Genomic DNA, 25,261 nt, shown 5'->3' with positions numbered 1-25,261 from the left:
GCTGCAAATGAATGTTCCTAACTGAAACAAGTGCTGGTCAAAATATCAAAACTTCTGGGTGAAGGCACTAAAGAAATGTAAGAGCAGTGGGAACTTCAAGGGTAAAGATCCTGCAAGAAGGGAAGCATGGAGATATGAGCCCCATAAGGAGAAGCTTTCCTACCTGAAGCATTTGCTGGTTCACAAGCAGGGGCCAAAAAGGGTGAGCAACTCAACAGTCAGCAGGACTGAGGAACAAAAATGGGAATTCAGAGCCCACCAAGGACGAGGGGCCCTGGGGAAACACCCCAGTCAGACTGCAATACAAATGTTGAAATTAAGAAAGGAAATATTAAAGGGATTTTTCTGGCAGAAGGAAAATTATCCCAGATGGAAGCATGAAGAAGCAGAAAGGAATGAAGAGTAACAAAAAGGATGGCTACATCCAAATGAATACTGATTATATAAAACAATGACATGATAAGAAAGTTTTCTGGGGAAGGGCACCTGAGTAGCTCAAACGGTTGAGTGACTCTGGATCTCGGCTCAGGTCTTGATCTCAGGGTTGTGAGTTCAAGGTCTTAAGATTGTGTTGGGCTCCATATTGAGCATGGAGTCTACAGAAGAATAAGAATAGGAATAAGAATAAAGGAAGGAAGGAAGTTAGTTAATTAGTTAGTTTTCCGGGGAAATAAAGTATAGAGAATAGTTTAAAAGGTGACAACAGTAATATACAAGTTAAGAGGGCAATAGTAACATACAAGTTAAGAGGGAGAAATGGAGTTAAACTCTTTTATGGTGATTTTATTGCCCAGGAACTGGAAAAAATACATTAATAAGTTAGGGTGCACTGAAAACAACAAAAAGAAATCTTAAAGAATGAACAACTAACAGGCTAAAGGGATAAAAGGGAATTCTAAAAAATGCTTAAATCCAAACTAAATCCAAAAGTAGGCAAGAAAGGAGAAGAAAAGGAACAGAGAATGTTAAGTCAGAGAAAACAAGTTGTATCCTGGTAGGTTTAAATTTAATTATATTAGTAATTCATTAAATGGTCAAATTAATGGGACACCTAGGTGGCTCAGTCGTCACATGTCTGCCTTCGGCTCAGGTCATGATCCCAGGATCCTGGGATGGAGCCCTGTGTCAGGCTCCCTGCTCTGCAGGGGAGCCTGCTTCTCCTTCTCTCACTCCCTTGGCTTGTGCTCCTGCTATCTCTCTCTCTCAAATAAATAAATAAAATCTTTTTTAAAAAATGGCCAAATTAAGAGGCAAAGATTATCAGATTTGATTTTTTTTAAAGTGTATCATAAAAGACATACCTTTTAAATATAAGGAGACAGAAAACTTAAAAACAAAGGGTGGAAAGAGATATACATGCAAACACTAAACAAAAGAACTCCAGTATAACCACACTAATATCTGAGAAAATAGACTTGAAGACAGGAAGCCTTACTAGAGATGAAAAGAGACATTTCATAGTAATAAGAAGGCCAGATGATATAAGCATCTGAAATGTGTATGCATCTAATAACATAGTCTCAAAAAATAAAAGACAAAAATTGTCAGAACCAAAAAAAGAAAGATACATTCACAATCTTGGTTGGAAATTTTAACACTGCTCTCTCAGTAACAGAAGAACAAAAATACTAAACAATTCATTAACAACAATTAGATAAAATGGATGAATTCTAAAAACACACAAACTATTAAAAGTGCTCAAGCAGAAATAGAAAATCTGAATAGATCTATAAGAAGTAAAAAGATTGAAGGACACCTGGGTGGCTAAGTAGGTTAATCATCTGCCTTCTGCTCAGGTCATGATTTCAGAGTCCAGGGACCGAGCCCCGCATCAGGTTCCCTGCTCAGCAGGGAGTTTGCTTTTTCCTCTGCCTCTCACCCTGCCCTGCTCATGCTCTCATTCTCTCTCTCTCATTCTCAAATAAATAAATAAGAACTTTAAAAAAAAAAGTAAAAAGATTGAACCAATAATCACAAAAACTTCACAAAAGAAAAGCCAAAAACTAGATGACTTCAGTAGTAAACTTTACCAAATATTTAAAGAACAATTAACACCAATACTCCTCAAACTCAACCAAATAATTCACGAAGAAGGAAAACTTCCTAACTCCTTCTATAAGGCCAACGTTACCTTGATAACAAAACCAGAAAAAGATAACAAGAAAACTACATAACAATATCCCCCAGAAATATAAATGCAAAAACCCTCAACAAAATACTAGTAAACGGAATCCAGCAGTATTTTGAAAGGATTATATACCACGAGCAAATGGAATGTATCCCAGTAATGCAAGTGTGATTCAACAAAGAGAAATCTAACAATGTAATACACTACATTAATAGAATGAAGGGTGGGGAGGAAAGCCACATGTTCATCTCAATTGATGCAGAAAAAAACATTTCACAAAATTCAACACTCCTTTCATGATAAAAATAAAAATAAAACACTGAACAAACTAGGAATAGAAGAGAACTTCCTCAGTATGATAAAAGGCATTTATGAAAATTCACAGTTAACATCAAACTAAATGATGAAAGACTGAAAGCTTTCCCCCTGAGATTAGGAAAAAGCAAGAATGCCCACTTTCCCCAGTTCTCTACATTGTACTAGAAGTTCTGGTCAGAGCAATTAGGCAAGCAAAATTAGTAAAAGGCATCCAAATTAGAAAGAAGTAAAACTATCTCTGTTCATAGATGACATGACCTTGTATACAGAAAATCCTAAAGGACACAACCAAAAAATGAACACATTCAGCAAAGTTGCAGAATACAAAATCAGCACATAAAAATCAATGTTAAGTAAAGAATAATCACAAACTGAAATTAAGAAAACAATTTCATTTACAGTAACATCAGAAAGAATTAAACACTTAGAAATAAATTTAACCAAGGAGATAAAAAGACTTGTATACTGATAACTACAAAAGATTGCTAAAAGAAATTAAAGACTTAAATAAACAGAAAGACCTCTGGTATTCAAGGACTGGAAGACTTAATCTAGCTACAATGGTAATACTAACCAAACCAATGTATAGATTCAATACAATCCCTATCAGAATCCTAATGGCCTTTTTTGTAGAACTGTAAAACCTTATACTCAAATGCGTATATAATTGTAAGGGTTCCCAATACCCAAAAGAATCTTGGAAAAGAACAAAGTTAGAAGACTCATACTTCCTAATACCAAAACTTACTAGAGTCCTACGTTATCAAGACAGTGCAGCACTGGCATAAATATAGACATATAGATCAATGACACTAAATTAAGAGTCCCTAAATAAAGCCATACATCTTTGGCCAATCAACTGGTTTTTACTGAAAAATCTGACATAAAACACTGCATCTGTTTAAGGTATATAGTGTGTTACTTTGATATATTTATATATTGTAATATTGTGGTCAATTAATATGACCAAGACCATCTAATGAAGAAAGAATGGTCTCTTGAACAAATGGTGCTGGGACAATTGGACATCCACAGCAAAAGGATGAAACTGGACCCTTACCTTACTCCATATAAAAAAATTAATTCAAAATGGATCAAAGATCAAAACATAACAGTCAACACCATAAAACTCTTAGAAGAAAACATAGGAGTAAATTTTCATAACCTTGGATTTGGCAATGGTTTCTTAAATGACACCAAAAGTACAAGCAAAAAGGAAAAAAAGAACAGAGAAATTGGATTTCATAAAAATTAAAAACTTCTGGGGGTGCCTGGGTGGCTCAGTGGGTTAAAGCCTCTGCCTTCAGCTCAGGTCATGATCTCAGAGTCCTGGGATCGAGCCCCGCATCGGGCTCTCTGCTCAGCAGGGAGCCTGCTTCCCTCTCTCTCTGCCTGCCTCTCTGCCTACTTGTGATCTCTCTCTCTAAAAAAACAAAAACAAAAACAAAAACAAACAAAAAAAAATTAAAAACTTCTGCATCAAAAGATATATCAAGAAAGTAAAAAGACAACCCAAAGAACGGGTAAATTTCTGCTAACCATGTATCTGATAAGAGTACCATAACCAGAATATATAAACTCAACAACAAAAACACAAACAATGCAATAACAATGAACAAATCCTTTGGGGCACTTGCCTAGCTCAGTTGGTGGAACCTTTGACTCCGGATCTCGGGGTTGTGAGTTCAAGCCCCATGATGGGTGTGGAGATCACTTAAAAATAAAATCTTCAGGGGCGCCTGGGTGGCTCAGTGGGTTAAAGCCTCTGCCTTCAGCTCAGGTCATGATCCCAGGTTCCTGGGATCAAGCCCCATGTCAGGCTCTCTGCTCAGCGGGGAGCCTGCTTCCTCCTCTCTCTCTCTCTCTGCCTGCCTCTCTGCCTACTTGTGATCTCTGTCTGTCAAATAAATAAATTTTTAAAAAATCTTAAAAAAAATAAAATAAAATAAAATCTTCAGGGGCGCCTGGGTGGCTCAGTCATTAAAGGTCTGACTTCAGCTTGGGTCATGGTCCCAGGGTCCTGGGATCAAGGCCCGCATCGGGCTCCCTGCTCAGCGGGAAGCCTGCTTCTCCCTCTCCCATTCCCCCTGCTTGTGTTCCTTCTCTTGATGTGTCTCTCTCTGTCAAATAAATAAAATCATTAAAAATAAAATAAAATAAAATCTTTAAAGGGCACCTGGGTGGTTCAGTTGGTTAAGTGTAGGACTCTTGATTTCGGCTAAGGTCATGATCTCAGGGTCATGAGATTAAGCCTCCCATTAGGCTCTGTACTGAGTGTAGAGCCTGCTTAGGATTCTCTCTCTCTTCCCCTGTCTTCCCCAGCCTCTTCACCCAACTGCACTCCCACATGCGCGTGTGTTCTTAAAAAAAACTCTTAAATAAAAATATTTTTAAATCAAATCTTTGAAAAATAAAAAATAAAAATGAGCAAAGGATTAAGGATTTTATTTATTTATTTGCGAGAGAAAGCACATGGGTGGGGGGTAGGGGAAAGGGCAGAGGGAGAGGGAGAGAATATCAATCAACTCCCCACAGGGTTTGATCTTACAACCCTGAGATCACGACCTGAGCCAAAACCAAGAGTCAGAGGCCTAACCAACTGAGCCACCCAGGTGCCGCTAAGGATTTAAATAGACATTTCTCCAAAGATACACAAATGATCAATAAGCACATGAAAAGACACTCAACATCACTAACCATTTGGGAAAGGCAAATCAAAACCACAAGGAGATATTAAGATGGCTACTATCAAAACACAGAAAACAAGTGCTGGCAAGGATGTAGAGAAATTGAAAACTGGTACAGTGCTGGTGGGAACATAAAAAGGCTCAGTCACTTTGGAAAAGAGTACGGCTGTTTTTCAGAAAGTGAAAAATGATATTAGCATATGATCCATCAATACCACTCCTGGGCATATACCCAAAAGGAATTTAAAGCAGGGCCTCAAAGAAATACCCACACATCCATATGTCCATAGCAGTATTATTCACAGAAGCCAAAAGGTGGGAGCAATCCAAGTGTCCATAAGCAGACAAAAGGATAAACAAAATGTGATACATACAGACAATGGAGTATTATTCAGCCTTAAAAAGGAAAGAAATTCTGTCACAGGCTACAACATGGATGAACCACGAGGACATTATGCTAAGTGGCATCTATCAGTCACAAAAATATAAATTCTCTATGACTCCTCTTGTTTGAGGAATCTAGAGTAGCCAAATTCACAGAAGCATCAAGTGGAACGGTAGTTGTCAAGCACAAGGTAGAGAGGGTGGGTGTTGTTTATTATGTAGAGAGTTTCAGTTTGGGGAGATAATAAAATTCTGGAGGTTAGTTGCAGAGCAATGTGATATACTTAACACTATGGAACTAAACTACATAAGATGGTAACTTTTATGCTATTCATATTTCACCACAAATCAAATTTTTTTTTACTATAACTGTTAAATTTTTTAAAATCCAAAAAAAAAAAGGGCAAGTTACTCAAGTAGACATTTCTCCAAAGAAGTTGTAAAGATGTCCAACAAAAACATGAAAAGATGTTCTAGCATCTCTAGTCATCAGGGGAATGCAGATGGAAACCACAATGAGATACCTCCTCATACCCACTAGGATGCTGATCCCTAAAAATGAAAAGGAGTGGGGTTTTCTGTTTGTTTGTTTTAAAGATTTTATTTATTTGACAGAGAGAGACAGTGAGAGAGGGAACACAAGCAGGGGGAGTGAGTGAGGGAGAAGCAGGGAGCCTGATGTGGGGCTTGATCCCAGGACCCCTGACCCTGACTTAAGGCAGACACCCAACGACTGAGCCACCAGACGCGCCCAGGAAAGGCAGTGTTAATGAGGATGTGGAGAAACTAAAACTCTCACACACTGGCGGCGGGAATTTAAAATGGCTCAGCCACCATGGAAAACATTTTCACAATTCCTCAAAAAGTTAAGCACAGAATTTGCATGTGAGGGAGCTAGTCTATTCCTAGGAATTGAAAACAAGTGTTCAAACAACAACAACAATTGTACACAAATGTTCACAGCAGCATGAATCACAATACCCAGAAGGTGGAACAACCCAAATATCCATCGGCAGGTAAACGGATAAACAAACTGGTATATCATGAAGTGGAAGGTTATCTGGTCCTAAAAAGAATGAAGTATTGACACATGCTAGAAAGTGGACGAACCTTGAAAACAAGTGCAAGTCAAAGAAACCAGGCACAAAAGGCCACATATTGTATGACTGAATTCAAATGAAATACACAGAATAGGCAAATCCAAAGAAAAAGAAAGCAAATTAGTGTTGCCAGGGGCGGGAAGGAGAAGAGAATGGGGTATGACTGCTAATGGGCACAGGGTTGCTTTTGGGGTGATGAAAAAGTTCTGGAAGTATAGAGTGGTGATGATTGCACACCATGTGAATGTATTTAATTCCACTGAATTGCATACTTCAAAATGGCTAAAATGGTATGTTATGTGTACTTTACCACAATAAAAAAAATAACTAAGAATGTACAGGACTCGCATGACACAATTAAAAGGTTTGACCTTATCTACACATACAGAACATGACAAGCACCAGCTGCAGAATGGACTTCCTTTACAAGCCCACATGAAACACCTACGAAAATTGTGCATCTGAAGAACATGCACTGAGCCCCTCTGCCAGCTGTTTTATTCCCTCTCTAACCGGAGCTGTTTCTGGGGCCCTCGCAGGCCCCACCTTCCCGAGATGCCCACATCCACCATGGAGTGTAAGGGGGACAGCTCCAAGCAGGGGAAGCTGCTCCCGCTCCCGTGGAGAGCCTCTGGAGAGCTCACAGAACTGCAGCCAGGCCCCAGGCTAAGTGCCATCTCCTAAAGCCACAGGAAGCATACACTGCGAATCAGAGATTTAGTGAGGTAAGTAACTTGCCCCAGGCCATACAGCTGTCATGTGAGGAAGTACAGGGGACTCTGGCCCAGAACCCTTTCCCCTGATCCTTTTGCAATAGTGCTTTAAGAGAGAACACGGGGATCCTCAAGGTCTACTGCCTGTAGATACCACCACCCTGACCCACCCACAAGAGCACCAGGAAGAGGGTGGTGTTTCTCTTCAGCCACTGGCACTGAGGTGGGCCAGTGGCAACGAAGGCCCACCCAGCTTAGGGGACTCCTCAGCCTAAGGAGTCACTGGACAGTGGCTACTGCCATTTGTAACCATAAGCAGGCCTTCTAGAACTTGGCACGGCAGGGTCCTGAGGTTGCCCTGAGCAGGCTCAGCCAAGGATGCAGCATCTTTAGTGCTCTTTCTAAGGTGTGCTAGCAAAACTTGCTCTCCGTGAACAGAGTGAGCCATCTGGGGGAGCATTAGCTGGTTGACAGGCACTAGCTCTGGTGACATTCCCATGGAATATACTTGTCTTCTCTCCTGTTCCATGCTCAGGCTGCCAGCCCATGACCATGCTCAGGCTGCCAGCCCATGACAGCTCTTTATGCCAAGGTCAGCAAGGCTCTCACCCTTCCCAGACCAGGTGCCCCAGTGTGCCCACCTGAGCCAGCTTGCTCAGGCTGCCATCAGGCTGCAATCTTCATATTCGTGACCCTCCACAGATCTGCAGGCTAGGCCTTGGGGGCTCTCCGTCATTCAAATGTTAATATAAGTAATGAATACCATTGTCATTCTTATGTAATGACATTATTCATAATAAAATCCTCACTAGGTGCCAGACCCTGACAGTTGGTTCTGTGCATATTAATTCTCTCCATTCTCCCCAGGACACTAGTCAGAGTATCATTATTCCCACCTCACAGGGGCATAAGCTGAGGCACAGAGAGGCCCAGAGTCTTTCCCAGCATCACAGAGCTTCCCTGTGGAGGTAAGAGGAGGATCTGCAATTGGGTGTGTCCTAGCTCTTTCTTCCACTCTATGCCCTGGGCTTTCTTGTTTAACTCCAGAATGATACTGGATGGCCTCTTGTCCCCAAGAGTTAATGAAAGATCCCCAAATCAACAGAGGGACTCTGAGCTCCATTAGGTGAGCAATGATGGGGCAGCGACTGGTAAGGCCAGATGAAGTGATGGGGAACACAGAAGGGAACATGGAGATGGGGGGGTCTGGGCTCACAGGCATGCACACCGCCAGCTACACTTACCACCTGAAGGAGGGCAAGAGAGCCCAAAGAGGGGGGTCCCGGGAGCAGATGGAGGAAAGAAGAAGGAGTTACTGAGCCAGCCCAGGGCTGAGAGAACATAGCCTCATAGCCTGGGGCACTCACCTGTCAGTCACTGCCTGGTGGTGGGTCGGTGTGATAAGAATGCCCCTTGAGGGCAACCTACCATTTGAGGGGTGGGGGCTGCCTGGGGCCAGACAATGCAGCGGGGTCAAATTCGGACTTGCAGAACAAGGGTAGGAGGAGCACGAGATCTTTTAGCAATGCCTGGAGTGGACACAGATTGGGGGCACATCTTATCCTGCAAACCCTAATTCCCCTGTGCCTCAGCTGTTCTCATTGTCCTGCTTGGGGACAGGCAGATCTCAGAGAGATAGAGACAGGGCCATGTCTAGAAGCCAAGTTGCCCAGCTCCCAGGTCTGCTTAAAGAACCATGGCCAGCAAGCAGCTGTTAGGAAGGGGGCTGGAGAAAGGTGGAGCCCCAGGACATGGTGGGGAGGGTCAGTGAGAAGACACGCCCCTTTCCTGCCTCCCAGACTCACATGTCCATGCAGGTCCGTGTTGAGCAGCATCAGAGCACAGGTGAGTGTATGGATCCCATCTAAATCAGAGATGGTGGCACCCTCAGTGTGAGGACCCAGTTCTTCACCAAACCCAGCCACCCAACTGTCTCCGGACAGAGTCAACCTGGTGGCCTTGGAGACAGGAAGAGGCCAGCTAGCAGCCAAACGCATCTCAGGGCCCAGGACCTATGGGATGCTCCCTGCCCCACCCCCACCACAGCACCAAAGTCACTTGCCTGCCCCAGGTGAGGGCCAACCCCTCCCCTCAGAGGGCCCCCGATCACCCTGGGCCTGTTCTAGGCCAGACTCCTGCCTCCTATGACCGAACTCATCTTGACACTCAGACCCAGGAGCGGCGCTGGGTCCTGGACTATGTCCCTACCATGGTCTGTGTCTCCTCCAATAACTGGCCTCATCCCCCAGGTCCTGGGACTCAGGTCCATTCACAGGGAAAGTCCTGCCGCTCAGTGGACTAAGAGGGCCCCGCCCCAGGACTCCACCCCAGGACTCCCACCGCACCAACAATCAGCACTGCGATGGGGGGCGGGGGAGAACAGAACACCACAGGCCCGAATCTAGGACAGCAGACTCCCAGGCACGAAGAATGACCATAGGCAAGACATTCGGAAGGTGTCTTGTCCAGCAAGCAGACCTCATTCCAGGTGCCATAGTTCCTGTGTTCCGTGTTTAGCAAGCAGGACAGAAGCGGCTGTTGGCGGGGTTGGGGGGAAGCCGGGGCCCCGCGGAGCAGCAGGTAGGGCAGGCGGCCGTACCTTCCGAGGTGCTGTCCTCCGGGTTGCACTGGCGGTACCGGCGGGAGAAGTGCGTCAGGACCCGCTCACGCTCCTGCGTCTCCCCCATCAGCGGGAAGGCCTTCAGGAAGGTTCTGGAGGGCAATTTAAGGATGCTGGAGACCTCTAGAGTCCCTCAGTCAGTATGGATCCTCACCCGCGGAAGAACTCGCTGCCACCACCACCACGCATGCACACACACGCACGCACGCGCCACATAAACCCGTCGGAGGGGGCTGGGGCTCCAGTGCACAGGCACCTTCCCCAGGACAGCTTCCGGATTGTGAGGCTGGGGCTTTAGAATTTCAGCCCTCAATGCCTTCCAGGAAGCAGGCAGGGGACAGACTGTGAGGAATAAAGGCCCCTCAGTTCTGCCGTGGGCCTGCTTCAGGATAAACGCCCACTTCTATCTGCCTCCTCTCTGACGAGGCCTGCATGGGCCACACCTGCCCCCACGCCCCCACGCCCCCCACCCCACCTCCTCCTCAGTTATTCCTGTTCCTCACCAGATGTGCCACCAGCTGAACCCCAAGCCCCACCTTGGCCTCCCTCACCCTTCCCCCACACCAAGTCTGAACTGCCAGTGACTTGTTCTTCACCCTTGATCTCAAACCCTCCTCCTCCTCTGCCCTCATCATACACCCAGCACACTCACTGTGGCCTCCAGACTGGGGCACCCCTGTGCCTCTCTGATACATTCCCCCTGAAGACACGGAGCAGCCTTTCTAAACACACATGCAGTTGAGACTCATCCCTGCTTAAAACCTGTCACTGTCTCCCCAGAGTACTCAGGATAATAGCCAAGCTCCTCATGTTCTGGCCTTCACAGAACATGTTCCCACCACTCTCCTGTCCCTCCAACCTCACCCCCATCCGCCTTCCACACCATATTCACACCCCGGCCAGGACAGGCACCTTTCCAGCTCCATGCCTCTGGGGAGGCTGAAGCTATCTGAAAGGACCTTCCCTCCTCTACTGGGCACCTCTACCCACTTCTCCTGGCCCACTTCAAAAGCCACTGACTTTCAGGGGCCCTGGGAGTTGATCCCAAAACCACAGGGGCTGGGAGATGGGGCCTATGCACCCCTCTTCTTAGGAAGAAAAACTGCAAACTGAGCAAATTTGAGCCTCTATCTGTGCAGGGTTCCTGAGACTAGTTCATTCCTAATTTTGCTATGGTTCATTTCGTTTCTGGAAAGCCCACTTTGCTTTATGCTCTCTCGTGCTGCTCCTGAGGCCCCCTGGGACCTGTGAGCACATCTTGGCCAGTCCTCACCCTCTGAGGCCTCTCAAGGCATCCAACACTATAGGCCATGGTCTTCTTCAATCCCAGGCAGTCAACTGCCATACAAAACACGCTGTCTGTCATCTAGTCTCCCCTTCCTCCCACCCCCGGTCTCTCCTGTTCCCTGTTCTCTTCCTCCCATCTGGCACCCAGCTCTGCCCCTCCTCCTCTAACCACACTCAGCTAGGACTTTTTAAAACCCATCCCCCATCCCAGCCTTGACCTGTCCTATCTACAAGCCATCCATCCCTCCCACTCCCCAGGCCAAACACTCTTTCACCAGGGGTCCTCCCCAAGCCCCAATCCGACACAGCCACCACCAAACTCTCAGGTGGCCCCCAGGCTCAACCTCACCACTGCCTACCCTCTCCCCTGCACTTTGGCCTCACCCATCTCTCTACTCAATCTTCTAGAGGACCCTCACACCAATCTTTCCTTTAGCCCCACTGTCCACCTCAGACCTATCCTCTCCCACCTCAGGCCTATCCTCTCCCACCAGACCCTCTTCAAAAGCCTGCATGCCTCCAGACCAAAGGCCGCCAGCATTACCTCCAAAATAATGCTTTTACACCCAGTAACTTCTGTGGCTTTCCAGTGCCTTTGCAGTTAATCCTCAATCTACTGGGCTGGCATACAAGGCTCTCCAGCAGAACACCCAGGCCTCTGATGGTGACCTGACCCACCAAACATCTTCTCCCACCACTCTTCCTCATCCCAGTGCAAACTTCAGACTCAGCTCAGGACAGAGCAACTTGCAGCCACACAATACCTCCCCTGAGAACCTGAGAGAAGCCAGACAGAATACATCTCTCTTAAGCTCTCAGGAAGCCACTGGGCCAAACTTCCAGAGAGGAGAGAATGGAGGTGAGGGGTTCATCTACAGATAATTTTTCCTTGGGGCCATTGCTGATTATGTGCAAAGGCAAGAGGCAGAAGACTTGGTTTCAGAGAGCTGAAGACATAAATCTGGAGACCTGAGGGGTTGTGAATATCCGGCCAATATTCCCTTTGAGAAGTCTGCCAAATTCTGAAGATGTGAGGGGCAGGATGCTAAGAAGCTAAGCAGAAAGCCTCTAAGAAGTAGAAGGACTGAGTTTGTTTTGTTTTGTTTTGACACTCTACCCATATTGAGGAGACACAATTAGGATTCAGGACCCACCAAAGGGAGAGGCCCCAGTGAACACACTAGGCTTCTAGTGGAAAGCCATGCGGGCCTCCACCCTATGATGGGAGATCCCTGAGTTTACCAAACTTTGGTGCAGCCTTTCCTCAGCTCAGCCATGGTCAGATTAAGAGTACACCCCCTGCCCCACCTCTAACTGCCTAGCAAAGGACAAGGTAAACTTTCGCTAGAGGAAAATACAATTATCTAGAACCTCTCTAATTTTATACAAAATGTACAGCATCTCATAAAAAAAAAATTACTGAGCGTGCAGAGAGACAGGATGTATGATGGAATGCCAAGAGAAGAACAAGAGACAAAAGAAACAGATGAGATGATTCCAATGATACAGATATTGGGATGAGCAGGCTTTGAAATAAGGACTTTGAAATAACTAGGATTAGTATGTTCAAAAAGAGAGGGAAAGATGGAGTAAATGAATGGAAAGATGAGAAATCCCCCCCCAAGAATTAGAATCTATTTTTTTATAATTTAACAAAATGAAAATTTTAGGGGCTCCTGGGTGGCTCAGTCATTAAGCATCTCCCTTCAGCTCAGGTCATGATCTCAGGGTCCTGGGATCAGAGTCCCACATCGGGCTCCCTGCTCAGCTGGAAGCCTGCTTCTCCCTCTCCCATTCCCCCTGCTTGTGTTCCCTCTCTTACTGTGTCTCTCTCTGTCAGATAAATAAATAAAATCTTTTAAAAAAAGAAAGAAAGAACATTCTAGAACTGAAAAATATAATAATAAAAAGTAAAAAATTCAATAAATGAATTTAACAGCATATTAGACACAGAAAAAAGGGTAAGTGAACTAAAAGCAGGTCAACAGAAAATATCCCAAGTGAAGCAGAGAAAAAGGAATGGAAAATACATTTTATTAAGTGTGGGAAACATGTGGGACACAGTGAGATCTACCATCTGGGGACCACCCCATACTTAGCACAGAGATTGCGAATCTCCCTACGCCCCAAGGGCTGTGGCCTGCTATCTCCCCGTGGGCCCTGCCTGTCGACCTGCTGGACACTGAGCTGCCCTCTATTCCCTACCCTCCACCCCCTGGAGCCTGCACCTGACCCTCCTGAAGGCTACTGTCTGCATCCAAACACCAGAGGACCTGAGATCAAACCCCATTTTTGCGATCTCCTCCCTCAGGGACAGAGGGGGAATCACTTTACCTAATGACTGGTTCCTCATTTGTGAACAGCAGTCCTAACACCTACGCTGCAGGGGTGTGGTCAGGATGAAGTCCAAAGCGTGTGGAAAGACCCATCCTGTCTGGCAAAGAGGAAGTGCTCAAATACTGGCAAGTCCTTTGCCCTTCAGCTCCAGAAACCTCAAGATGGCATTCCCACCTTCCTACGCTCAGCCATCCACCAATTACCGGGTACTGTTGTGCTCATGGCCCCTTCTCCACAGCCTTCCTGGGAGGGTCCAGAGACTCACCCAAGGTTGCACAGCAAGCTTATGACAGAGCTTACATGAGAATCCAGATGTGTGGCCTGTGTCCCATGTGGATACCCCCCAATCCCAGCCCCACTGACCTGAGCGCTCGGTCCAGGGTCAGACCCGAGAAGTCAAAGAAGCTGAGATACTCCCCGGCCACCAGCCTGCTGAACTCATTGCTGTCAGGAGAGCATGGGGTGTTCGTTAGAAGCAGGGCACAGCCACCAATAGGAGGCACATGGGCAGTGAGCCTTGGGGGACCCAGAGCCACCCACCCGACCTGCCCTTCCCTAGGCTGCCTTTCCCCTGCCAGCCAGCTGGGCTATGACAGTCCATCCTTGGGTTGGAGGGGGTCAAGAAGGCTTCCTAAAGGAGATGAGGTCTCTGTGAAGACAGCAGACCTATAGGAAAGTAAGAGCCAGTGAGGTGAAGGGAGTAGGGAGACGGATGACGCGAAGTGTTCCCAGTAAAGGAAACTGCACTAGTCCAAGTAGCTATCAGCAGGGCCCTGTGGCCAGAGCCAGAGAGCAGGAGCAGTGGCAGCAAGAGATGAGGTAGGGAGTGGGGCACAACAGCCAAGGGAAGGATGGGTAGTGTTCAGGAAGGGGGTGAAGAAGGGAGGGGTTGAGTGAGTTGGTTAGATCTGTGTGTGGAACACTGTCTGCTGAGTGGAGACCACTAAGGGCTGCAGGGGCTGCAGGGGCTGCTTCCTAGAGAGACAGAGAGTTTGGGGAGGAGTGAGATTTCCGAAGCAGAATCCACAGGTGATGGAACGGTGCAGCGCATGACCCCAGGAGGTGGGCTGTGGGGAGGTGTCCAGAGCTGGACATCAGGTGGGGCTGGATGGCAGCTGCTTAATGGTTGGAGAAAGGGGATGACCCCAAGCGAGAGAAGGGTGCAGACCTAGGACGGAGATCAGAGGAAGCCCCTCTTAAGGGTGGAGGCCAACTGAGGAGAGAGAGGGCGCCCCTGAAGGAAACAGAGAAACACAGCCAGAGAGAGCCAAGGGTGCAGTGTCTGGGAGGCCAAGGGAGAGTTTCAAGAATATTGGAGAGATGAATTCTTGTCAGAAAAGAGAACAAATTTCCACCTGAACCTATACAAGCCCCAAGCTTTCCTCCATTTACAGGAGACTTAGGACTGGGGAAATAGAGAAAGCGTGACATAACTCCATGGGGACACCAAATTCAAATCATGGAAAATTCTTCCTGACAAATGGCTCCATTTCTTCTACAGATACATGGCCTTAGAAAAAGGAGGCAGCCTGGCAGCCTATTAAGAGACTTAAGAGGAAAAAAAGAGAGACTCAAGAGACATGGTGCCCAAAGGCAAAGCATGGACCTCATTTGCATCCTGATATGAAGAAGCATTTCTGAGACAAAATATTAAACTAAGACTAAATGTTAGACATTCTATGGAATGTTGGTTAGTTTTGTTAAAAATTATAATGGAATGATGATTATATTTAAAAATCTTCATCAGTTAGAGACACATACTGAAGTATTTATGGATCAAATGACAGAGTGTCTAAAATATGTCTTAAAATATCCCAGCAAAATGGGTCGGGGGTGGGGAAGGGGGATGTTGTTAACTTTGAAGCTGAGTAATGGGTATGTGGAAATTTCATATATTTTCTCTGTTTTTGTATATGGTTGAAATTTGCAAAACAAAAATTGTACTGAAGGAAAAAGAAAGGAGTGGGGTATGTCTGCAATGTTGAGGAGGGATAAACTGAGGCTAGGTAGCAGCCCCTGAACTCAAAGACAAAGGCTGCTAACTTGGCCCTGACTTGGAAAGTCAGCTGAAGGCAGATGGTGGGAGAGGAAGCCTGCCCCGGGGGTTGAATGTGGAGAGGGGGAGTGCACTGAGGCCACCTAGGGCAGAAAACTTGAGAATTCTGACTGCCAAGAAGCTGGGGAGGAAGTGCAGTTGTGGAAGGATTTTTGTTTTCAGATGGGAGAGACTTAAGCAGGTTAGGTGCTGATGGAAACTCTTGTAGAGGAGGGGCTGAAGGACAGAAGGCTGCAGATCAAACATAACCTAGGCTCCAGGAGAATATCATTAAGTTGAAGGTGGAGGTCACAGTCCAGCAGGAGAGGTGAGGCTTCAAAGTCATGATGTAATGTCTGGGCTGGGGCTGGGAGGCAGGAGCAATGGTGAGGCTAAGAAGGGTAAAGGAGGAAGGGGGGGCGGGGCTGGGGTAGGAGGGAACGGGGGTTGGGGATCCCAAGCAGAGCTGGCCTCAGCTTTTTCAGTCAGTTTCGACTTGGGGCCTAGGGGCTGGACTGCCCCTTTGACTTGAGAGCTGTGACTGCCTCCCCATCTCAGAGCCTAAATGTGGGGATAAGAGGCCCCCTGGAGGAAGGGCAAAGGCAGGTGGCCATGTTGAAGTCAGAAACACATGGGGTGTGTCTGCTGATTCCCTCAGTCCCTGCCTGTCCCCCCCATCCCCACACGGCCCCCAGCACTCCCGTGTGGCTAGTTCCCTTTCCCCAGTCCCAGGGCCAGGGTTGTGCTTTGGTGGCTTCAGCCCCCTTAGCCAGTCCCAACAGAATGAGAGTGGGCTTAATGAGAGCCAGGAACCCCCTCCCAGTTCCTGGGTCCCCAGCACTCCCCGCCCAGGCCCAGGTTCTCTTCTCCCCAGCCCCCCCCCCCCCCCCCGCTGCTCTGTCCTCACTACCACCACCACAGTCCCATAACCACAGGCCACATTGTACTCCCCAGCCCCAAGGGACCGCCCCACCACCACCTCCCCTCCCTGAGAGCATGGGCCTTTGCCCAGGCAGCCCAGAAAGGAAACAGATTTAGGGCAAGGCCAGGAATGAGGACAGTAGCAGGAGGAGGAGCTCTTGGGGACTATTGGGAACACCCCAAGCACCAGACACCCTTGACAATAGTCACCCACACCTCCTTCAGGCTGAGGAAGACACTAGGTTTGCCCAGGGTGGGGGGTATGCAAACAACTCACTTCTTGCCTAGCTGCCGGGCAACGTCACAGCGCTGAAAGCCCTCGAGGTGGTAGAGGCGGCGGGCCAGCCGGCGAGCTGCCTCACTGACACCCTGGCACCCGTTGGCCAGTGGGTCTGTACTGCCCGGCTCCAGCCCCTCCGAGCTGCTCAGTTCTGAGTCCGAGTCTGAAAAGCCATCCTTTAGGCTAGGGTTGCTGCACAAGGAAGGTGGGGACAAAAAGAAGGGGACCAGGGTCAGAGCCCCGGGAAGAGGCTGGGAGGTCTCCCCAGGCCTCTGAAAACCACCCAGGTACCAAAGCAGGGGCAGAACTCCACTGTATCAGGAGGGAATCTAGTCAGACTTTTAGAAGAGCCCCGCAGTGAAATCACTAGAAGCTACATAATCCACACATCACAGCTCTCTGGCCCCACCATGGCTAGAAAGGCTTAAGAGGGAAGCAGGGAACCTGAGGACCGGGGTGGGAGGTCTGGGATGCCACAACCATAGAAAGGGCTTGTTCACTCTGGGCACTGGCTCGCCCTCATCTGCGGTGCCTGCTCTGGGTCTCAGTTTCCCCATCTGCCTAACGTTTCTCCCAGTTTCCAGTGTAGGCTCTGCCTCACCTGGCTGAGTTCAGCAACTTGTCTGTGGCCTCCTCCTCCTCCTCCTCCTCCTCCTCCTCATCCCCACCTGGACCCCGGGGTCCATCTTCATGGAAGCCATTGGGCACAGCTGTGCGAGACAGGCGGCTCAGGACGTTCTCTGATCGGCTGCTGGAGATGGAGCATCGCAGGGGGCTGCCCAGCTCCCCATCACCACCAGCTGCTCCCACGTCCCCCTCAGGCCCCATGTCCCCAGTGCCCAAGCTGGCCCCTGGCTCTGGGCTATCACGGGCCCGCTGCTGGATGAGGGGTGTTAGGGGGGCCTCAAAGCTGACACAACTGTCACTCTCATCCGTGAGGCTCAACACATCCAGGGAGTCGAGGCTGCTGTACTGGGTTCCCCGAAGCAGATCTGACTCCACGATCTTCTCAAACGTGGCACTGAAGCCGTCCCGCACATCCGGCTCTCCCGGGCCACCCGGCCTGTGGGATACAAGGACCAGTCACCATGCTGCCAGGGGGCCTCCCTTTCCACAGGCTAGGATGGCACCCATCCACGTCTGGGAGCTCCACAGGGGCAGGCTCGGGCATGGATGATGTCCTGTTTATTCTTTCAGCCCAGACTTTCTGGGCATGAGATGCCAGATGCTGGGCTGCGTGCTAAGGTACAGCAATGAAAAACGATGGACGTGGTCCTCCCCAGTGCCCACCCTGTCTCTGGCCCAGAGTAGGCATCATTTATTTGTCTAAATGAATGAATGGGCGGCCTCTTCCTGCACTGTGGCCCAGGGGCTGCTGCCTCCAGGCTTCCCAGAGCCATGTGGGTATCCCCCATCACAACTAGGGTCATGCTGGGTCAAAACTTTGCCATCCCCACAGCCTGAGAGGCTCTCAGCTTATCCGACCACACTGTAACTCTCAGGCTTGGCCTTAATGTCACCTCCTCAGAGAGACTGAGGAAGGCAGGAGCACATCACCCACCTCACCGGCCCCTCTCCTCATCCTCCATGTTCAGGGTATCTCCTCCCTAGCTGCCAGCCCCTGTCAGCATTTCCCATCTGTTCCCCAGTCCCACCCCTCACAAGGCCAGGGAATAGCCAGCACACAGTCTGCGCTCAGTAAACCCTGCTGAACTGCGGGCGGGGTGAACCTACAGGCATTTATCAGCCCCCTGGCTTCCCAGTGCGCCGAAGCCACAGCAGGGCCTTGTCCTGTCCCTGTGAGAGGCCTTTGGGTTGGCAATTCCTCTGCCACAGGGCTCTTCCCTCATGCTGAAGCCCTCCTTCCTCACCCCTTTCTTCATGAGGTCTGCCCTGAGTACCCTCTTTATAATTGGGACCCACCTCCAAACACCTCAGCCCTTTTTTCCTACTTGATTTTTTTCCCAAAGCACTTACCCCCCCTTCCTACATACTATATAATTATTACTTTCACGATTTATTATCTATCCCCCCCCAGACCCTGAGCTCCATCATAGTAGGAATTTTGTATGTTCTGTTCACTGAAGTATCCCCAGCACCTAGAATAGAACACACTGAGGTAAACTGAGGCATCCCAGGAGGATTCTTACCCCCTGGGGAGATACATAGGGAAGACAGGTAAGGAAGAGGAGACACTGAAAAACAGCAAGATCAAGAGAGATGGAACAAAAGAGCCACAAGAAGAAAAAGAGAGAGAGAGGAAGAAAAATAAGAGAGACAAGAAATAGACTGAGAATAAGAGAAAAAGAGAGGAAGAGACAGAGAGAGAGACAGAACATAGAGACAACGAGGAGAAGAGACCCAAAGGAAGAAGCAGGCTGAGTCCAGCCCATTTCAGATACATCGAGGTCCGCCTTTGCAAAGTGGCACACCCCTCATCCCCCTGCGGATCAGCCACACACTGCTTCTCCCAGCCCCTGCGGCCTCAGAGAGTCCAAGCTCTATTTGGAGGACTGGGAAATACCCCCTCCCTTCAGACACCTCCTTGGACCCCAAGTCTGAGATGTGGTCCTACTGTGTTCCCTGCAAAAGCATACTGACCTGAGAGAGGAACTGGAGTCCCAGCCCATTGCCCCCTGCCCGGTTCCAGCAGACTGAGACCCCAGCCTCATTAGGCCTTCTCTTGCTGGAGAAGCAAGTGGAGAGGGGGGCAGGAATCTAAGAAGTAGCAGGACACCTGGCAGTAAACTGGGGTAGAGTTGTCTCTGGTGACCTCCAGGAGGAAGGGAAGGAACATAAGGGTCACTGCCCTGGTTACCAGAGCAGATGCCAGACACCTGCCCAGCAAAGGGACCTCTGCTAGGCCTGTGCTAGGTTCCAGAGACATCTGAATAATACAGATCTCTGCCCTTGGGGGAGCTCTCATCTCACGGTCAGAGCCTGAATGGTCTCCCCCATCCCACTGTCTCCCACCCTCTCATGCACCAGAGCACACCTGAGAGGTGGTCCTGACAGAGGCTTGAAGACCATTAGCCTAATCTCCAAACTTCCATCTGCCCCTACCTTCAGCCATCCCCAATAAATACACCACATAAACACAAACAGTATGCTCCAAGAAGCCCCAGACCCTTGTGTGCACCCTACTGCAAGCTAGGTAGCTGTCCTAGGACCTTTCTGGATGGAAACACTCCCGGCCACAGGATACCTGGTACATGCAGGCACCCAGCCTCACGTACTTCCATTCCTATCCACAAAGCTTGCCACACTCAGCCCTAGACCTGGACATGCCGACCCAAGTGTGTACCCACAGATGCACAGGCCAGGCACACACAACCTCCCCCAGACACACGACACACGAAACCACAAAGACCCATGCATATCCATGTGTTCATACATTCCTATACCCACAACAATGCACAGGCCAGACAGACACATGCATGCCACCTACGCATACTTGGCTTGTCCAGGCCAGGGCCCACAACTGTACACACTAAGCCTTCTGTACCACACTAAGACTTTGCTTTTCTCAGCCCACTCTGAGGTCTTCTAGACATTTCCTGTCCCTTCCCCACCCCTCCCACCCACCCCCATCCAACTAGCACCTCTAAGACATGAAGGTTTCTCCACCTCCTACTGAGGATAATAGAAATGGGACTGTAACTGCAGTAAGTAGGACTGAAGTGAGATTCCTAGTAGAACCTCCAGAGGGCACTCAAGTGAGGGGCAGATGGCAGGGATTAACCCACAAAGTCTACTTTTTTGAGGTCAGTTACAGAATTGGGAGATCTTCATCTCCAGGAAACAGAGGGATGGACCAGATGACCTTCCACATCAAAGCATTTTGGAACTCAACTCTACTGCCCAGCCTTGGTTGGAGGGTGGTGTGTGGTTCTCCAACCCCACATGGATACAGCCCATGATGGTTTGGGAGGCTTTGGGGGTGGAAGGCACAACAGGCCTGCTGGCTTTTGAAATCTAATGGCTCTATCCTTCCAAAACACTCAGAAGCTGGGCAAAACAGGGACATGAAATTCTCACTGTATAGAGGAGAAAAACAAGCCCCTGAGGCTAAGTGGTTAGAACCAGGCCACACAGCCAAATGTAGTGAGCCCCCAACCCAAGACCCCACTTACCCCAGCTGAGTGTCCTCAGTGTCCAGACAGAGATTCTTGGAAACATTGTCCCCCTCTGCCAGCCCACCAGCCCTCCAGGGTCTGGACTCTGTAGAATCTTCCAAAATATTTGAGTCTGGCCCCAGAACTAGGCCATTGGTGAAGGAAAGGCCAAGACTGAGACTATGGAGAACCATGTCCGGGCCCTGTGTGGGCTCCTCAGTGTCCACCAGAGTGCCCCTTATCTCATGCGCTGGGCTGTTGTAGCTACTGTTCAGGTCCTGACTGTATGCCATTCCATTCTGGACCCCAGGTTCTTCCTCGGGCTCCAAGCTGGGGTCCCAGGCAGCACCACTTTCCACAGGTAGTACAGACGGAAGCTTATCCTCATCCATGGCTGCCACTACTTCCTCCCCGTGCTGACTGCTCCTGGAACTCCCCTAGACCCGAAGGGGAATGAAGAGATGAAGAGGTGAGTCAGACAGGACAGGTGCCGAGGGGTCTAAAACCCAGCAGGACCAGCACTGGGCAGCCTGCCTGGGGACAGGAGGATGGTGAGACGATCTTCTCAGGACCTCCTGGCTGGAATATGGGTTCAGGCTGTGGCACCCTAGGGCAACAGTCCCGCTCAGGCCAGCTCATCTCTCCCCTGACCTGCATTCATCCTGTGTGCCCAGTCCTGCCTTTCTTGTTACCTCTTACATGTGTCTGTTGTGCCCTCCAGAATCCACCAAAGCCCTGTGAGAAAAATTCAGGTTGGGAGGAACTAGGAAAGGGTCCAGGACTTCTCCAAACCCCCTCCCTTTCCTGCCTGTATATGAGGTAAGCAAAACTCCAGACTGACAGCAGCCGGTCCCCTTGTTTCTTTCCAAGTTCTCACCAAGTTCTCAGGAGCCAGAGAAGAGTGAATCTGTGGATGAATGGAGGGAAATGAGCTGGGGATGCCTTCAGAGGGAGATTTAAGAAAGGAGACAAGGAAGTCAACAGAAGTGCAGCTTCATCAGAACCTGACGCCAACCCAGAGAAACCAAGCTGAGGTCCCAGGGTAGCCATCCCAGGCCCAGCATGAGGCGCTGTCCAGGGTGCTGGGCGGATGAGCCACCACCCAGGACCCTCACCTACACAGTCTGCCTGTCTTCTCTGCCCAGCGCCCAGAGCCCTGGCTGTGCGAGGAGAAAGGATGAGCGGGACCTGGGGATCCCCTCCACACCAGGGCCCCCAGAGCTCACCCAGCCTTGAGGAGGGATGCCATGGAACATTCTGGAGAGAGCACCAGAAGGGGAGCTAGGCCCTGCTCTGCCCAACTCACTGAGTGACCCCATGTGGGTCCAAGTTGGGCCTCCTTACCACCCCAGCCAGGCCTGCCCCCCACTCCCCTCTACCCTGCTTTGGGTCTTTACCTCCTCTTAAAATGAGGAGATGCATTTTTAGCTGTTATCTCCATCCCTACCCCCTTTTAAAGCTGATCAAAACCAGCCCACAATTCCCAGAGGCTTGCAGCCCAAGCTAATCTCAGACAAGAGGACAGAAGCAATGGGCTAGTTCTAGCTCCCCCCCAACCCTGTCTCTGCCCCTGGCCCCACCTAGCCCCTAGGCTATTTCTGTATCACCTCACCGCACCCCATGACCTTCGTTACTGGGGATACAGACCATTCCCACCAAACAACTTCCTTCCTTCCTTCAGGCCTCAGCTTCCCCTAATACCCCCAGGCTCTTCTGGAGAAAGGGTCCTGAGGTTTCAGGGGAGTCTGGAGGAGAGAGACTGGTCAGCCTTCTGGGCTGCAGCGGAACAAGTTGCAAATACTGCAGTAAGAATTTAAGTGAGACCCATTCTTCTTCTACTTGCCTGGTCTGAAGTGTCTCCTGAGGGACTTGTTAAAATAGATAATAAGGCCTTCCCCAAAAACCTCCTAAACCAAAACCTACAGGGATCAGATATGGCAATCTTTTATTCCTTTAAAAAAAAAAAAAAACAAACAAAACCATGAGTTAGACTCCAAGAGGAACTTCCCACATAGAGAAGATGAGCCTGGATAGGAAGGTCAGTCTTCTCTGGGGGTTTCCAGGCCCTGAAGTGGGTATCTGCCACCACAGGACCACTTAAGATTCATTGAACCCTCGATTTTCACACATGGAGAAAAGAGAACAGGGTAGACAGGGATCTGGGGCCTCCACCCACCACTCTGAGCATTTCTCCTAGAGTTCTGAAGACGGCAGGAGTATAAGATTTTACTTAAAAAGTAAAAAAAAAAAAAAAAAAAAAAAAGATTTTACTTAAAAACAAACAAACAAGCAAACAAAAGAGCAACAAAAAACATCTACAGATTAAAAAAAAAAAAAAACAAAAAACAAACAAACAAAAAAACCCATGAAGATCCAGGCAGTAGACTATCTGGGCCCTGATCCTAGGACGCCAGGGACCCCAAGGGGCTCGGCACTAAGGACGGGTTCCGTCTGGTCTGCCCTAAATCCCTGCTGCTGCAGCTGCTATTTCAGTCTGCTCCCTCCGGTTGTGTGCTGGGAGCAGGGAGAACAGGAGGTCATCTCCTCAGCTGAGATTTCTGGGTGGGGGGAGCATTTCTAAAGGAAAGAGGAGGGAGAGTGGGGACTTCTGGCTTGCTGCCTGAGTTCTAGTCCTCTGGCCTGCTTTCTGGCTCAGGGGCCTGGATGCCCATTGGATGTGGGGCACAAGGCTCCAACCCAATTCCACCAGGGCGCCTCAAGCTCCCACACCCACACATGGAGGCTGAGCCCAGCAGGACCAAGTTCTTCCCCTTTGGTCAGGGCTCTGTCTGAGGTCCCAGTGAAGGCTGAGATTTGAAAGCATAAACAGTTTCCCCTTATGCTCATACTACACCAACCCCAAAGCCAAGGTTATAAACAAACCAAGGACATCTTGGGAGGCCCCTACTTCACCCCCCAACTTTCAGCAGCTGCCTTAGGCTGGCTCCAACCTTACCTGCCCTGCCTTGTCCTCCTGCAGCTGGGAGTGGGATAGAGGTTCTGCCAACACTGGGCACTGGGCCGTGTCCTCAGTTTCAGGGGGTGGGCAGACAAGGGGCAGCATTGAGCTCCTCTGGGCGGGGGGCCCAGAGTCCCTGCCTGGGCTGAGGGCCAGCTGAGCCCAGAAATAGCTGAGCCAGGACACCCCCCTCTCTTTCTGAGCCCAAGAGAGGGGTGCATAAAGGAGGGCTTCAGGTCAGAGGTGTGAAACAATACCCCAAGCCTTCACTCTGAACCATCATGTGCCCTGAGATGCCTCACTGTCCCCTCTGGCCTTTATAAACCCATCTTCAGAATGGGAGCATCACCTCTGCTCTCCTTCTTCCCCAGGGCTGGTGGGAGAGCTTGAGATCATGAATGCAAAGAAAGCAGAAATCCAAGGAAGAACAAACTCCTACAGGGATCAAGGGGAAAGGTAGCTAAGGTCCACTCTTCCCACCACTACATTTGACAAATGGAGAGACTGAGGCACAGAACCAGGAAAGGCTGTGCCCAAGATTACACAGTTGAGGAGCTGGCACTACAACTCAGGGATAGCTTCCTTCTGTACCTGGATTGGCTGGAGGTGCAGGAGGAGCCCACAGTTTCCCAGGCCCTCCGTCAGATCCTCCCACAAGATCAAGGGCTCAAATATTCAAGCAGGAGATACCACCCGAAGCAGTGACCCTGCCCCCTCCAACCCTGCTGGCAAGACCAAGGGAGGAAATACAGCTGGGTCACAAGGCACTGATCCCAAGCAGAAGCCTACAAATGACAGGCTGGCAGTGGCTAGATCCCCTGCATCCTCTCTCAGCATAAACCAGGCCCTGCTCCAAGCAGGGGCTCCTACTACCCATTGCCCTTGAGATGACCTTGGGATCAGTGGCATCTTTTTCAGCTCCAACTAAGGTGGACCCAAGATAATAATGGAACACTGGCAGGGCCAGGGCTAAATGCCAAACCAGCCACTTTCTGGGACTCAGCTGTGCCTAAGACAACCTTGTCCCCCTCCTCACTCTCCCCATGGCAGCCTGAATGAACTCTGAAAACACAAATCACATTATATCCTTCTCTCACTCATAACCCTCCAATGTCTCCCACTGCTCTTCGATTAGAACTCATCCTCCTTAGCATGGCCTAAAAAAGCCTTGTCTAAGCTGGTTCACTGCCCTCTCCCCATCCCCCACCCCATCAGCCACATTGGCCTTCTTTCTGTTCCCTGAGCTCATTCCCATCTCAGGGCCTTTGCACCAGCTGTACCCTTGGCCTAGAATGCTGTTCCCCTAGATCTCTAAATGACTGCCTCTCCTGTCACTTAGGGCTCAACTCCAATCCTGCCTCCTCAGAGAGGCCCTCT

General features: G+C 49.3%; 1 protein-coding gene across 3 annotated transcripts in view; it reads right to left on the bottom strand.

Moving 5' to 3' along the window:
* The window catches only part of PSD2 (pleckstrin and Sec7 domain containing 2), a 124,560-nt gene that overhangs the window by 14,633 nt on the left and 84,666 nt on the right, over window positions 1-25,261 (bottom strand). For 2 of the 3 annotated variants that reach the window (XM_047730936.1, XM_047730935.1), the window contains exons 2-7: window positions 20,944-21,362; window positions 17,412-17,873; window positions 16,808-17,002; window positions 13,938-14,018; window positions 9,930-10,042; window positions 9,134-9,194 (exon numbers count right to left, since the gene is read on the bottom strand). In XM_047730936.1, the coding sequence (XP_047586892.1) occupies window positions 9,134-9,194; window positions 9,930-10,042; window positions 13,938-14,018; window positions 16,808-17,002; window positions 17,412-17,873; window positions 20,944-21,317 (1,286 nt within the window). In that variant the 5' untranslated portion in view covers window positions 21,318-21,362. The remainder of the gene's footprint in view (window positions 1-9,133; window positions 9,195-9,929; window positions 10,043-13,937; window positions 14,019-16,807; window positions 17,003-17,411; window positions 17,874-20,943; window positions 21,363-25,261) is intronic. The other variant, XM_047730937.1, reaches the window with a different exon arrangement.

This window comes from Lutra lutra, chromosome 5 (assembly GCF_902655055.1).
Source record: "Lutra lutra chromosome 5, mLutLut1.2, whole genome shotgun sequence".
Lineage (NCBI taxonomy): Eukaryota > Metazoa > Chordata > Mammalia > Carnivora > Mustelidae > Lutra > Lutra lutra.
Note: the sequence above shows the minus strand (reverse complement) of the source record. Positions and strands in the feature narration are given on the sequence as shown.